A 15,893-nucleotide genomic window follows, 5' to 3' on the forward strand; every position below is an offset into this window, starting at 1 on the left:
GTTGGGGATTGTCCCCTCTTTTGATTCTTTTGAGGCTTTGTGACCATCATGAACATTTCTCTGTAATATTTTATATTCTTTTGAGTAGTTACGTCATGGTCAGTCAGCAAATAGTGTTAAACTTTATTTGTATCACCTAGCCAGCTGAACATATAGTAACTACTATCTAAATCGTTTCTGCTTGTAATTACTCTATCTTGAATGGAATTTCCCTTCCTCTTCTGCAAATTGCAATTATTATGTTTGACCTTGACTATTGACTATGGATTGGGACACTGTGTCAGTGATCCTGGTAGCGAAAGGGGATGACATGTGTCATCCTAGTCACCCATTGACTGTGCTTTATCCCTATCTGGAACTGGGGGCGTGACAGAAGGATTTTGGAATTTGGGAGATTTACCTTTCCTATTTTGTCTCTACCTCACCACAATATATGGACCGAATTTTGCTTGAAGGGAGGAGATTTATCTTTTCTAATTTATCGCCTACACACCTACTTGGATGGATCTTTATTCGAAGAGATTGGATTTCCTATTTTATCTCAATTCTTCCACATCTCATGGACAAGAAATCATGGAGCACAAGGGAAAGGAGAAGCAATCAAAGCACCTCTCTCATCCAATGTGTTCTATCAAGGGGAGTCCCTAATTTTTCTCTCAAGATCTCACCATCTCACAACCCAAAACCATGGTGGAGAAAAAAATTGGGATTGGATTGCATGGAGGAAAAGAATGAAAGAAAATAGGTGGGAGGATTCTCTTTGCTCTTCACAACTCCACTTACCCAACGTTTTTTTTTTTTTTTTTTTGGAAAGAGGGATCTTCTATCTTTTATTGGGTGTAAAAAAAAAATAAGAAAAAAATAAAATAATATGGGAATCAAAGAAGGGAAGGAAAATCGTGGAGGGGTGTGGTGTATATTTTCTTGGTGTAAAAAAATTATATAAGAGGGGAGAAAAATCGTGGGCCAAGGGGGGTGACCTTGAGAGATGTAGTTTTATTTTTCTCCTTTGAGGAATTGTCTTCTTCAATGAGTTCTCAAGTTGTATTCTTCAATTAATGCAATTTCAATTCAGTTTTTTTTTTTTTTTTTTTTTACAAGCCTTCTAGAGTAATTTTTATTTTCAAGCTTTCTAGCTCTAGGATTTCCAATTGTTGTGAAAGGGATTAGGGGTTCTAGAGAGAAAGAATGGGCGTTCTTCCATTCAAGCAACGCAAGCTTCACCAACAATACGTCAAGTTCCAGTTTCATTTAAGTTCAATCAACACAATAATCATCAACATCAATTGCATGTTTGGTAGAAAGGAATAGTCGATCCTATTTTCATTTTTCTTTCCATTCTCATTCTCTTTATTTCAAGTTCTTATGTTGGGATTTTATTTTTGATTATTCTCATTCTCATGCCTTACTATGCTCTTAAGATAGATTTTTATTTTGATTTTCAAGTTGGTAGATGTAGATGTGAATTCAACTTTGGTAGAGAAAGCTTTGTCGAATTTTACTCAAACAATTTTTGGTGTAGTAATTTCTTTACTCTTAGATCTAGTTTTTCATTTGTGTAGTTGTGATATTTCAATTCGTCAATCAATCCTGTATTCCGCGTTAGATTTTGGTAGGTTAGATGATGAATGGTTAGATCGTTGGAATCGATACATGCATGTGTTAGGACCATTAGTTTAGTCTAATTAATCACTGCAATTGGTTCACTCTTGCGTCACTTCAAGTAAGTAAGATAGAGTGGCTTATCTTCCTGAAATCGACCCGTTAGCTGCATTGACCCATACGCAGGCGGTTATTTTATTTCACGAACAGATACCTGCTAGGAGGCGGTGTTCCAGGTCCCACGATGGAAGGGTTGTCTTTGTAAGGAAGGCAAATCCTGGTTGGGGGCTTTTATGAAGGAGATGATTAGGGAGCGTCCTTGAGGAAAGTCTGATTTTTTGTTTTTTTTTTTTTTTTGGGTAGGGTAGAGGAAAGTCTGATTATGGTTGAACTTCCCGGCCTTCAAGAAGAAGAATCTTGGTACAATATGGAATGCAATAGATTTCGCGAATCAAGTAAGATACTGTACAAATGTCCCTGTGCCACATGGCAGTTGTTCACATGTGGTCGATATTTATCTATATCATGACCAATTTGATATGTGGAAGCATAAGACCAAACCAAAGTTGCGAAAAGCAATTCCTCTAGCACACTAATCCAAGAGAGCCAAAATCAATAGAATCACTCCAACGAAGTAATCGGTTGTTGGTGACTTACCAGTTGAGTGCATGCACTCTGGAGGTCAAGGGATCGACTCTCCTGGATTGCATATTATGCTAAAATGGTATCGGTCTCTCCCCTCCCGCGGGTAATTGTAAATTATTGGCTTGTCTTAGCCTTCCCCCATAGCTTATAGTTGGCCTATGGACCCTTGAGTGGGATAGACTCTAATCTCTAACTGGTTCAAGGGCCCTTGCCTATCCGGCTATCCCATCAATCATAACGTGACAAAAGGCATTCGAAGGATAGTATGGTCAATACACCAGCCCTCATTCCATAATCACATTGCAAATACATAACAATCACGTGTCAATTTTACAGGTTTTGCTGTTTCACGTGGCATAAATAAATACCGCGTGGTCCATTCATACGTGGAAGTTAGACCTCGACGCTAACAAAGACCATTACAATTTGACCCGTGTAAACCGTACCCGCATCTCTCGTGTCTTCTTTCCAATTGTCTTCTTTCTCTATAAAGGGCATTGGTGAAGTAACCGTTGTCCTTCACATCGTTCCTCTCCAAGTTTTCTTTTTCTTTTGGGTAAAGTACACGTACCTCTTATAATACACCCAATATTCCTCGTACCCCCTCTAAGCGGTTCAATATTTCACATACCATTCGGTCATATTCCACGTATCACCCCTGCTTTACACCCCAAATGCCAGATAAGTCCAATCCGTTAAATATCACCGCTAGATGCCAAAATTTTGACCATTTTATCCTTTGCTCTATTTTCTTAAATCTAAAAAGACTTAATTACCCTTACTTATTTGTTGTCCTAAACTAATTGAAAATGATCATTTTACCCTTTGTTTTATTTTTATAAATGAAAAGACCTAATTGCCCTCATTTATGTGTTACCCTAACCTAATTTGAAAAGACTATTTTACCCCTAAATACTTGTTCCTAAAAACCCCAAAATGCCCTCATCTTCCCCAAATCATCATCTTCTTTTACATACCCACCACCACCACCTCCACCGCCGCCACCACCACCACCGCCACCCAACTCGACAATCGACAATCGACAATCGCCGTCGCCTATGCCGCCGCTGCCGCCGTGAACTGAAAGGGAACCCTTTTTTGAATAAAATCTGGAACCCTGCAAGCTTGGTTCTCCTCGATCCGACACTTGCAACAACCGATCACTGAGACGAAAAACACCGTTGCTGAGAAGATGAATGGAGACCCACGTTCAATTGCAGAAATTTCAAGTAACAGCGACTGAGGATTATTACAGACATATTAATACTTAAAATTAATAAAAAAGCGGTGAAGAATATGAGAGAAGGGAGAAGATGGGACGATGGAGTTCTAGTTATGGGATTGGGGTAATCAGAGAGAAAATAAAAAAGGTTTCCGGTGTTGGATTTGGGTTTGGTTGAATGGAAAGAGAAAAGACATGGGTAGGGTTTGATATGGAATAAAAACAAGAAAATAGGAATTGAAGATAAAGAAGTGGGTTCGGTGGAGATTAGAAGAGGGATTTCATCTCTCGGAGATGGGTTTTTAGATGGAGAAGGGAGAATAGGGTATTGGAGATTGGGGTTTAAAGATGGAAAAACAAAAAACAAATGGATTTGGTAGGTCTCACAAATGCGATGGAGATGGTAAGAAAAGAAATCAAAATAAAAGAAGGAGAAGCGGAGAAGAAGAAGACGATGTCGGACGAGAGTCTTATACCCCGGCTCAGGGAAGCTTCGAGCTTTCTCGTCTCAGTGCTACTTTTTTCTTTTACTCCCTCACTCTGCTACTCTCTGTTTCTCTCATTTGTCTTGGAACCCAAAGCCAATGGTGGGTTGCGGTGGTGGTGGTGGCGGTGGCGGTGGTGGTGGCGGTGGTGGGTATGTAAAAGATGATGATTTGGGGAAGATGAGGGCATTTTGGGATTTTTAGGAACAAGTATTTAGGGGTAAAATAGACTTTTTAAAATAGGTTAGGGTAATACATGAATGAGGGTAATTAGGTCTTTTCATTTATAAAAATAAAACAAAATGTAAAATGGTTATTTTCAATTAGTTTAGGGCAACAAATAAGTGACGGTAATTAAGTTTTTTCAGATTTAAAAAAATGAAACAAAAGGTAAAATAGTCAAAATTTTGGCATCTAACGGTGGTATTTAACGGATTGGACCTATCTGGCATTTGGGGTGTAAAGCAGGGGTGGTACGTGGAATATTTAATCGCTTAAGGGGTACGAGGAATATTGGGCGCATTATAGGGGGTACGTGTACTTTACCCTTTTCTTTTTCCTCAGCTTCTCTCATGTCTACTGCAATAACCCCATCACTGGAGCTGGACTCAAGGCGGTGGGAATGAAGTGGCCGGAGCCGACAAAATTTGTGCAAGAACTCGCCGATAGCGGCATGGAACTCTTACCACCACAATACATCAAATTTGAGAAAGGCCAAGCTCTGCATGGACTAACGGCGGTGCCGCCACAGCAGCTTCCTCCGGTGATTGACATGTTGACAATCAGTGGGGCATGCGGCACTGCCGAAAAGAAAGTCATGCTTTCTTTGAGTGGGGAATGCGGCACTGTCCTCTGAGTGGGGAATGTTTCAGGTCGTAAACCATGGGATCTCACCCGATTTGCTAGATGCAGTGATGAGGGTCTCAAGAGGGTTCTTTGATCTGCCCATGGAAGAGAAGCTCAAGTATGGCACCGTCTGTCGCACGGACAGATGGCAGTAGAGTATTCCTATCCATATTTGAAATTTGAATGGGTAGACTAGTTCATGGGATTGGTGACAAATACCTCGCTCTCATAGTTATTTGGTTTCTCATGACCTTTTCTTGCCTTGGACAGGACTGTTATCAATGAATATGGGGAGAAGGTGGTGGAGCTGTGTGAAGCATTGTTGTCAATATTCTCTGAGGACATGGGATTAGAGAAGAAAGAGACGTTGCTTAAAAGTCTTGGTGGGGATGAAAAGCCGGAAGCTGGCTATAGGATGAACTTTTATCCCAAGTGCCCACAGCCAGAACTTGCACTGGGTTTGTCACCACACACTGATCCTGGAGCCATGACTGTATTGTTACAAGATCAGGTCTCAGGCTTGCAACTCAACAAGGATGGTGTCTGGATCCCCATTCCTCCCCTCCAAGATGCACTTACTGTTTTCCTTGCTAACCAACTCGAGGTAACAACTTTAAATTTTAGGCCCTCCTTGTCCTTAGAGATCACCAAATACAATTGGTGACATTTGGAATCATCATCATTTGCCACTTGGCATTTGGGTTTGATGAGTGGCGTTTTTATAATGGATGCATCTTGTTGTAACCGAAGTGGTAAACTTAGAAGTTATAACCTTCTTTGTATTGTCCGTCGTCTTATTCCAATTTTTTTTTTAAATAAAGGTCAAAATATTTTGAAAGTGAATTTATAATTTTTATCATTTTCAAGAATGGTCATTGTTTTGCATGGTTTTTCGAGTACACATGTGAAGTGATTTTACCTTCGTTTAGATAAGAAATGTGTATATTATGTGGAGGAAAAAAGAAAGGTGTTTTCTTTTTCATCAACTTTTGTTATAACAAGATTTCTCTTTTATATCTTACTACTACTTTTAAGTCCAATTCATTTTTCTAGGACTAGAACTTGACTATTCACATGGGTGTAGGATTTTAACTCATGTGTGGTAGTTAGAAGTTACAAGTAATGCATGACAGTTACAATGTTTCAAGGGCAATCCTTGTTCTCTCACACAAGGATATGTATCTAAATGCTTGTGATGAAATTTAGACATGTCACTACTTGCCACATGGCACACATTTATGGGTGTAGGTGCATCCATGTAATAGCTAGCTAGGTGACCTCATACCATTTAATTGGCGGATTTTCCAAGCACCGAAGTGGTTTACAAAGTGATTTAGAAGTCTCTTACATCACATGAATGCCATATATATTTCTTTACAAAAGGAATCAATGACACTTTCGAAATGTTTAATTTATCACCTTGAAGGAACTCTCTTTGAAGGCATTTCCCTTATTATTTGAGGTGGAATGTTAACGGCTAAAACTGATGTGTATGTATTTTTTTTTTTTTCTCATAAATAGTCATTGTTCTATAAGTGCCCAATATATATAGGGAGAAAGAACCCCAACCGGTTGTGCACCTAGCGTGGCTCCCACACCTAGACATAGAAACTGACCTGTTGTCTGGAAATGACCGCCTTGCCCCATCAGATTTCTGCCTTTTATGGGGTTCAAGGCAGCGAAGGTCGTGCTTGGCGCGTTGGTCAAGTGCTCACTCGTTGAATGTTTGGTCACAGGTTCAAGTCCTCGAAACATGGGTTAGGCTGCGTACAATTGACCCTCCCCAGACCTTGCTAAACACGGGAGCCTTGTACACTTGGTACAGCCTTTATGGGGGTCAAGGCAGCCATTTCCAGGTGGCAAGGTTGTTTCTGTGTTTAGACGTGGGAGCCATGCTGAGTGCACGACCAATTAAATTTCTCTCACCTATCTTGTTTCCGGTTAACAAATAGATTATAATAAGAGAAACCTAATCATAGAATTATTTGGATGATACAGATACTCTCAAATGGGATCTACAAGAGCGTGAACCATCGGACTACTGTGAATAGCAAGAAGGAAAGGATGTCAATAGCTATCTTCATATATCCAGAGGGAAACAAGATGATAGGACCCCTTGAAGAGGTGGTGAAGAAGCATGGAGGCTCTCCCTTATACAGTTATATGACCTTCAATGAATACCGCATGTTCATCAGAACCTTGGGTCTCAAAGGGTAGGCTATCCTGGCTTCTAGACTCATGAATACCTGATTCAATGGAGATGATCATAATAAAAACTGATGACTAAATAAAACTAGTAGAGATGATAATCTTAATTGCTATAACTTGTGTTATCTTTGTAAACTTGGAGGCCAAGGGGTTTAAAGGTATTTTCATATCCTTTCTTCATAGACGACAAATTTCAGCGCATTAAATAAAGGTAAAAGTGTTCGAAAAAGAATCTGATTATGAATTGAATTATGATTCCCTCTAGGAAAATCCAGTGGTAATTTGGTAATTACAACATCACTTAATATTAGGCTTTTGCATTATATAAAGATATGTTGTGAAAAACCCTAATACAAGCTCTCATAATTTTTGTTGAGATTTTCCATTTTCTCCAATCTCTTTCTCTACCAGTTTATGATCAGAGCTTTAGCAAAAACCCTATTAATTGTAGAGGAACTTGCATTCAAGAGAACACAAAATCTGTATGTGTGCATAACACTCATTGTGAAAGAGCTAAGATTGCATGGAGGCTTGGCATTGATGAAGTTTTAGGTAACGATCAAAATCCTAAGTTTTATTTTGAGATTTGAATGGTTTCTCCCATCGGTTGCGTTGATTCGTACCTACAATTCTAACAGTGGTATCAGAGACTTGCTTCCGTATGGGAAAACATTCAATTTTTTTATATTGTATTATTATACATGATCTTTTTATCTTTATTCTGATTAAAAAAAGAAATTCTACTTGTGGTTGGTGAAGAATCCCCGCAATGCCACTGGCTGAACCTTTGCCATGCGGGGATTACATGGCTTGGGTAGTTGGCTACCTGTACTTTGTAATCGAAGATTAAAAAAAAAAAAAATGAAAGCAATCATGACAGTGGTTGAATCATCATGACATGATTACAATAAATGTCATGATGATGCAATCAATGTTATCAATTCATTATGATGTCTGTTTGAAAATTAAGTTCTTTAGTCCCATCTCCTTTCCTACGCTGGCTGGTTAGGGGACGAAAACACTACAGCAGGCCGCGGCTTGCGGCTACAACCTGGCCCCTACCCGTGGCCTATTTTCCATTCTTTGCCTTGCCTTGGACGGCGACAGCCAGTCATGGTGAGGTGGCTTGATTATTAAAAAAAAAAAAAGAAAAAAGTGCAAACAAGTTGCATATGGCAGCAGGAATATTTATCACCTCCAATTCGTGGGCACCTCCAATTCCTCTAATAGGGGGAGTGGATCCCACCTTGGGCAATGTTTTTGGGCAAGGGGTAGGGTGGTCATTTCTGCCCCCATGTGAGGAATTGGAGAATTGGAGGAGGTAACAAATTAATTGGGACAACGATTAATGGCAGCAGGGATAAGAAAAAGAAGGGGAAGAAAAGATAGGGTTTGAGAAACCCATGTGAAAAGTCTTTTTTTTCCTCCAATTTTTGGTATGGGTTAGTGAACTTCTTTATCTATTGGGCTTGGATCTATTATTGATATGCATTGGATGTACATGAATCTTTTGACATGAGAAGTCATCCAAAACTAAGAGTTAGTATGAGACAATGTGTTTTTATTATTTTTTTCATATAAATTGGAATTGAATTTGAGAGGATCATGTACAATATGACGATTATGGTTATGGGATTTAAAAATATTAATCATAAGATGCAATATGGGAATGAAATGGCATGAATGTGGTGATGTTTGTAATTTTCTCCTTTTCTTTCTCTCTCCTCCTCTCTTTATGTAAAGATTGTATTTCACCTCAAGCAGTCAAATTGGTGAGCTGGTTTCCTAAATTTTATTTTTTTAAAGAGAATGTAATAAGTAGGATTAGATTTTATTTATTTTTTATCATGATGTGATTGTGATCGTGAATCGATACTTGTTTGTTGGTGTGGACCGAGAGAAGATTGGAGGATGTGATTGCTTTTTTGTTGAGTTCAAGGCTCCTTGTTTAAATTATTTCCCTATAAAAGTTATGGTGAGTGTAATTTTAATTGCATTTGCATTTGTATTATCACATTAATAATGTCGTGTGGGAGTGACATTTGAGGCTATGCTTACCCCCACCATTCGTACAATCAAAGTAAATTAGCATTGGATGCGAACACATGTTGATTGTAGATGTAATCCCATAACCTTTAGTTCCTTTTATTCCCATGTGATGGATGGATAGATGACCATATTATGGTGATGATTGTCTGCATTCCCATTTTTCCTCTATTTAAAGCAATTGTGATATGAAAAACCCTAGCTGGTAGGATTTTCATTGCCTCCCTTAGTTGGTGGGTGTAGAAATCCCGTTGACCTACTCTTGTAGATGCCGAAATGATAATGATTCAATAGTTTAATGGGTTGATCTGCATTCATCTCTTATGTGATAGGTAGAGGATATGCCCATTTCAATAGTGGGCATTAAACTAATGATGCCATAATTCACTTTGAGACAAAGGTTATACACTTGACTTAAGTGTGTGTTAGCCGATAAGAATGGACATGACACTCAGGTGGCCGAAAATAATTGGAAGTCTACGTGACGGAGTCCACTCAACCAACATGTTTGTGATGAACTCTGATTAGCTAAGTCATGTGCTGTTGATTGATTTGTTCCAATGCACACATCTCAAAGCATGGAGGGAAAGCTCAAGATGTGAGTGAACGTTGATATCAGATTTTTCCCTTCCTTTCAATGGTTTTAGATCGTGCTAGTTTGTTGTTTTGTACATCATGTAGATTGCTACAATGTCTTTCCAAATCAACTACACTAACCTTATCAAAGACAACACTTTAATTGGTGCAAACTATGTTGATTGGAGGAGAAACATTAAGTTACTCCTAACCACAGAAGGTCTGATGCCACTCCTAGAGCAAGATGAGCCTGAATTCTCAAAAGACAAGAACCCTAAACTTGTAAAAGTCTATGAGTTGTTCTGAGAAAATAATTCTAAGGCTAAGCTTTTTGTTTTGAGGAAGAGTCGTCTTTGTAAGGAAGGTGAATCCTGGTGGGAGACTTTTATGGAAGGAGATGATCAGGGAGAATATATATATATATATATTGGTTAGGTAGAGGAATGTCTGATTATGGTTGAACTTCCCAACCTTCAAGAAGAAGAATCTTGGTACAATATGGAATGCAATAGATTTCGCGAATCAAGTAAGATATTGTACACATGTCCCTGTGCCAAAAGGCAGTTGTTCACATGTGGTCGATATTTATCTATATCATGACCGATTTGATATGCAGAAGCATAAGATTGAACCAGAGTTGCCAAAAGCAATTCCACTAGCACACTAATCCAAGAGAGTAAAAATGTTATCATGATCATTCATGCACAGCTTTGTCCTCATCACCTTGACTGTACATTCCTTGTATAGCTGATTCTAGATATCTTGCAGATAGGATTCTTGACTGTACATTCCTTGTATATTGGCTTGGCCATCCATATCTTCATGTATATATTTCCTTTGAGATTCATAATGAAATTAAGGTGCTATTGCATCCTCAATCACAATCTTATTAATATACAAGGATTGTACAATCCAGAATCCTATCTACAAGATATCTAGAATCTGATATACAAGGAATGTACAGTCAAGGTGATGAGGACAAAGCTGTGCATGAATGATCATGACAATAAAAAATCAATAGAATCACTCCAGTGAAGTAGTCGGTTGTTGGTGGCTTGCCAATTGAGTGCATACCCCCCTCCCCCCCGAGGTCAAGGGATCAACTTTCCTAAATTGCATATTATACCAAAAAAGCACCGGTCTCTCCCCTCCTCGGGGTAATTGTAGATTATTTGGCTTATCTTAACATTCCCCCATAGCTTATAGTTGGCCTATGGACCCTTGAGTGGGATAGACTCTAATCTCTAACTGGTTCAATGGCCTTGCCTATCTGGCTATCCCATCAATCATAACGTGATAAAAAGCATTCGAAGGATAGTATGGTCAATACACCAACCCTCATTCCATAATCAGGTTGCAAATACATAACAATCACGTGTCAATTTTGCAGGTTTTACTGTTTCACGTGGTCCATTCATACGTGGAAGTTAGACCTCGACACTAACGAAGACTTTTTTTTGGTAAAGTTGACACTAACGAAGACCATTATTATTCTACCCGTACCCGCATTTCTCTTGTGTCCACTTTCCCGTTGTCTTCTTTCTCTATAAAGGGCATTAGTGAAGTAACCGTTGTCCTTCACATCATTCCTCTCCTAGTTTTCTTTTTCATTTTCCTCAGCATCTCTCATGTCTGGTGCAACAACCCCCATCACTGGAGCTAGACACAAGGCGGTGGGAATGAAGTGGCCGGAGCCGGTAAAATTTGTGCAAGAACTCGCCGAGAGCCGCATAAAACTCTTGCCACCACAATACATCAAATTTGAGGAAGGCCAAGCTCTGCATGGATTAACGGCGCCGCCGCCACAGAAGCTTCCTCCGGTGATTGACATGTTGACCATCAGTGGAGCATGCGGCACTGCCGAAAAGAAAGCCATGCTAGAGATGTTAGGTTCTGCATGCAGGGAGTGGGGAATGTTTCAGGTCGTAAACCATGGGATCTCACCCGATTTGCTAGATGCAGTGAAGAGGGTCTCAAGAGGGTTCTTTGATCTGCCCATGGAAGAGAAGCTCAAGTATGCAAACGACCCTGTAACATACGAGGGCTATGGAAACAGGATAGGAGTGCTAGAGGGCTCAACCTTGGACTGGAACGATTACTTTTATCACTTCATTCGTCCTGTTTCCGCCATCAATGGACAGAAGGTGTGGCCTCATTCACCCGAAGACTACAGGTGAGTAAATTTACTGAACTAGACAATAGCATGACCGTTTTGAGTCGGATCAGGGCTGATGGTCCACTTGTTAGGCGAGTAGGCTCCAGTATGGATTAGGACGGCCCACCATGTTGCCTTCTGTGCTAGCAAGAAAAAATTTGGCTGCAACATGTCCAGCTGGCTCCAATGGTACACGTAAATTTGGAATAATCCTTTTTCCTTGTTTTATATTTTTCAAAACAGAGTTTGTAGCCTTTGGAATGTGCATGCCTCATCAGATCCAGATCGTCTACGACGTGCTGCCCTTTCTGTGCTGAGTGGGGGTAAGATGATCATTTTATGCTTTGTTACATCTACGCAGCATGATGCAGGACGGGCAGTGCGCCGTACAAGATCCAAATTGGCTTCATAAGCATAAAGGGCAAAAGCATCAAAATTTGTAAACTGAATCACTTTATTAGTTTGACCCATGCTTTTCTTCTTAAACACAGCCACGAAGGAATTACCGATGGATTGCATGTTCTAGAGAATTCACCGATCACCATGAATTTATATAATTTGAATCCTCTGCTGTCGCCTGCACGTGTAGTCGGCGTGCAGCTGGCGTGCAGTCTCACACAGACAGGGGCAGCATGAAATGACCACCATACCCATTGCTCGAGCATCTTGCCTCGATGGGGTCCACGTGGGATCCATGCTGTGTGAGACTATACACCGGTCAGACAAACAGATGGCAGCAGAGTATCCCGATCCATATTTGAATGGGTAGGCAAGTTCATGGGATTGGTGACAAATACCTCTGTCTCACAGATATTTGGCTTCTCATGACCTTTTCTTGCCTTGGACAGGACTATTATCAGTGAATATGGGGAGAAGGTGGTGGAGCTGTGTGAAGCATTGCTGTCAATATTCTCTGAGGACATGGGATTAGAGAAGAAAGAGACGTTGCTTGAAAGTCTTGGTGGGGATGAAAAGCTGGAAGCTGGCTATAGGATGAACTTTTATCCAAAGTGCCCACAGCCAGAACTTGCATTGGGTTTGTCACCCCACACTGATCCTGGAGCCATGACTGTACTGTTACAAGATCATGTCTCAGGCTTGCAACTCAACAAGGATGGAGTCTGGATCCCCATTCCTCCCCTCCAAGATGCAGTTACTGTTTTCCTTGCTGACCAACTCGAGGTAACAACTTCAAATTTTAAGCCCTCCTTGTCCTTAGAGATCACCAAATACAATTGGTGACATTTGGAATCATCATCACTTGCCACTTGGCATTTGACCGGTTTGACGAGTGGCGTTTTTATAATGGGTGTATCTTGTTGTAACCAAAATGGTAAACTTAGAAGTTGTAACCTTCTTTGTATTGTCCCTCGTCTTATTCCCAAAAAAAATTTAAATAAAGGTAAAAAATAATTTTTAAAATATTTTGAAAACGGATTTATAATTTTTATCATTTTCAAGAATTGTCATTGTTTTGCATGGTTTTTCGAGTACACATGTGAAGTGATTTTACCTTCTACTTTTAAGTCCAATTTATTTTTCTAGGACAGAAACTTGACTATTCACATGAGTGTAGGATTTTAACCCATGTGTGGTAGTTAGATGTCACAAGCAATGAATGACAGATACATGTTTCAAGAGCAATCCTTGTTCTCTCACACAAGGATATGTATCTATATGCTTATGATGAAATTTAGATATGTCACTACTTGCCACATGGCACACATTTATGGGTGTAGGTGGATCCATGTAATAGCTAGCTAGGCAACCTCATACCATTTAATTGGCAGATTTTCCAAGCACCGAAGTGGTTTACAAAGTGATTTAGAAGTCTCTTAAATCACATGAATGCCATATATATTTCTTTACAAAAGGAAACAATGACACTGTCGTAATGTTATATCACCTTGAATGAACTCTCTTTGAAGGCATATTCCCCTTGTTATTTGAGGTGGAAAGTTAACGGCTGAAACTGATGTGTATGTATTTTTTTTTATCATAAATACTCATTGTTCTATAAGTGCCCAATATATATAGGGAGAAAGAACCCCAACCGGTTGTGCACCCAGCGTGGCTCCCATGCCTAGACATAGAAACTGACTTGTTTGTCCGAAAATGACCACCTTGCCCCATCGGATTTCCGCCTTTTATGGGGTTCAAGGCAGCGAAGGTCGTGCTTGGCACGTTGGTCAAGTGCTCACTCGTTGAACATTTGGTCATGGGTTCAAGTCTTGGAAACAGCCTCTCTGGAAATAGGGGTAAGGTTGCGTACATTTGACCTTCCCTAGACCTTGCTAAACGCGGGAGCCTTGTGCACTTGGAACAGCCTTTATGGGGGTCAAGGCAGCCATTTCCAGGTGGCAAGGTTGTTTCTGTGTTTAGACGTTAGAGCCATGCTAAGTGCACAACCAGTTAAATTTCTCACCTATCTTGTTTTCGGTTATCAAATAGACTATAATAAGAGAAACCTAATCATAGAGTTATTTGGATGCTACAGATACTTTCAAATGGAATCTACAAGAGCGTAAATCATCGGGCTACTGTGAATAGCAAGAAGGAAAGGATGTCAATAGCTATCTTCATACATCCAGAGGGAAACAAGATGATAAGACCCCTTGAAGAGGTGGTGAAGAAGCATGGCGGCTCTCCCTTATACAGTGATATGACCTTCAATGAATACCGTATGTTCATCAGAACCTTAGGTCTCAAAGGACAGGCTATCCTGGCTTCTAGACTCATGAATACCTGATTCAATGGAGATGATCATAATAAAAACTGATGACTAAATAAAACTAGTAAGATGATAATCTTATTTGCTATAGCTTGTGTTGTCTTTGTAAACTTGGAGGCCAAGGGGTTTAAAGGTATTTTCATATCCTTTCTTCTTAGACGATAAACTTCAGTGCATTAAATAATGGTAAAAGTGTTCGAAAAAGAATCTGATTATGAATTGGATTATGATTTCCTCTAGGAAAGTCCAGGGGTAATTTGGTAATTACAACATCACTCGATAATAGGCTTTTGCATTATATAAAGATATGTTGTGAAAAACCCTAGTACAAGCTCTCATAATTTTTGTTGAGATTTTCCATTTTCTCCAGTCTCTTTCTCTACCAATCTATGATCAGAGTTTTGTCAAAAATCCTATTGATTATAGAGGAGATTGCATTCAAGAGAACACAAAATCTGTATATGTGCATGAGACTCATTGCGAAAGAGATAAGATTGCATGGAGATTTTGCATTTATGAAGTTTCAGGTAACGATCGAAACCCTAAGTTTGGTTTTGAGATTTGAATGGTTTCTCCCATCGGTTGTGTTGATTCGTACCTACAATTCTAACAGTGGTACAGAGACTTGCTTCCATATGGGAAAGCATTCAATTTTTTCGTACTGTATTATTATACATGATCTTTTTATCTTTACTCTGATTAAAAAAAGAAATTCTGCTTGTGGTTGGCGAAGAATCATCGCAATGCCACTGGTTGAACCTTTGCCATGCGGGGATTACATGGCGTGGGTAGTTGGCTACCTGCACTTTGTAATCGAAGATTAAAAAAAAAATAAAAGCAATCATGACAGTGGTTGAATCATCATGACATGATTACAATAAATGTCATGATGATGCAATCAATGTTATCAATTCATTATGACGTCTGTTTGAAAATTAAGTTCTTTTGTCCCATCTCCCTTCCTATGCTGGCTGGTCATGGGACCAAAACATTACAGTAGGCTGCGGCCTACAGCTATAGCCTGGCCCCTACCCGTGGCCTATATGCCATTCTTTGCCTTGCCTTGGACGGCGACAGCCAGTCATGGTGAGGCTGCTTGATTATTAAAAAAAAAAAAAAGTGCAAACAAGTTGTAGGTATGGCAGCAGGAATAATTATCACCTCCATTTCATGGGCACCTCCAATTCCTCTAGTAGGGGGAGCGGACCCCAACTTGGACAGTGTTTTCGGACAGGTGGTGGGATGGTCATTTTTGCCCCCATGTGAGGAATTGAAGGAATTGGAGGAGGCAGCGAATTGGAGGGGACAACGATTAATGGCAGCAGGGAGAAGAAAAAGAAGGGGAAGAAAAGAGAGGGTTTGAGAAACCCATGTGAA

The 15,893-nt window shown here is 39.8% G+C and overlaps 1 protein-coding gene across 1 annotated transcript; it reads left to right on the forward strand.

Moving 5' to 3' along the window:
* The first annotated feature begins 11,260 nt into the window (after positions 1–11,260).
* Positions 11,261–13,046, forward strand: LOC122646737 (jasmonate-induced oxygenase 4-like). The gene is made up of 2 exons (XM_043840340.1): positions 11,261–11,803; positions 12,634–13,046. The coding sequence occupies exons 1-2, from the start codon at positions 11,310–11,312 to the stop codon at positions 13,025–13,027; spliced, it is 888 nt and encodes a 295-aa protein (XP_043696275.1). The 5' UTR covers positions 11,261–11,309; the 3' UTR covers positions 13,028–13,046.
* The last annotated feature ends 2,847 nt before the right edge of the window (positions 13,047–15,893 follow it).

Source organism: Telopea speciosissima, chromosome 11 (genome assembly GCF_018873765.1).
Source record: "Telopea speciosissima isolate NSW1024214 ecotype Mountain lineage chromosome 11, Tspe_v1, whole genome shotgun sequence".
Lineage (NCBI taxonomy): Eukaryota > Viridiplantae > Streptophyta > Magnoliopsida > Proteales > Proteaceae > Telopea > Telopea speciosissima.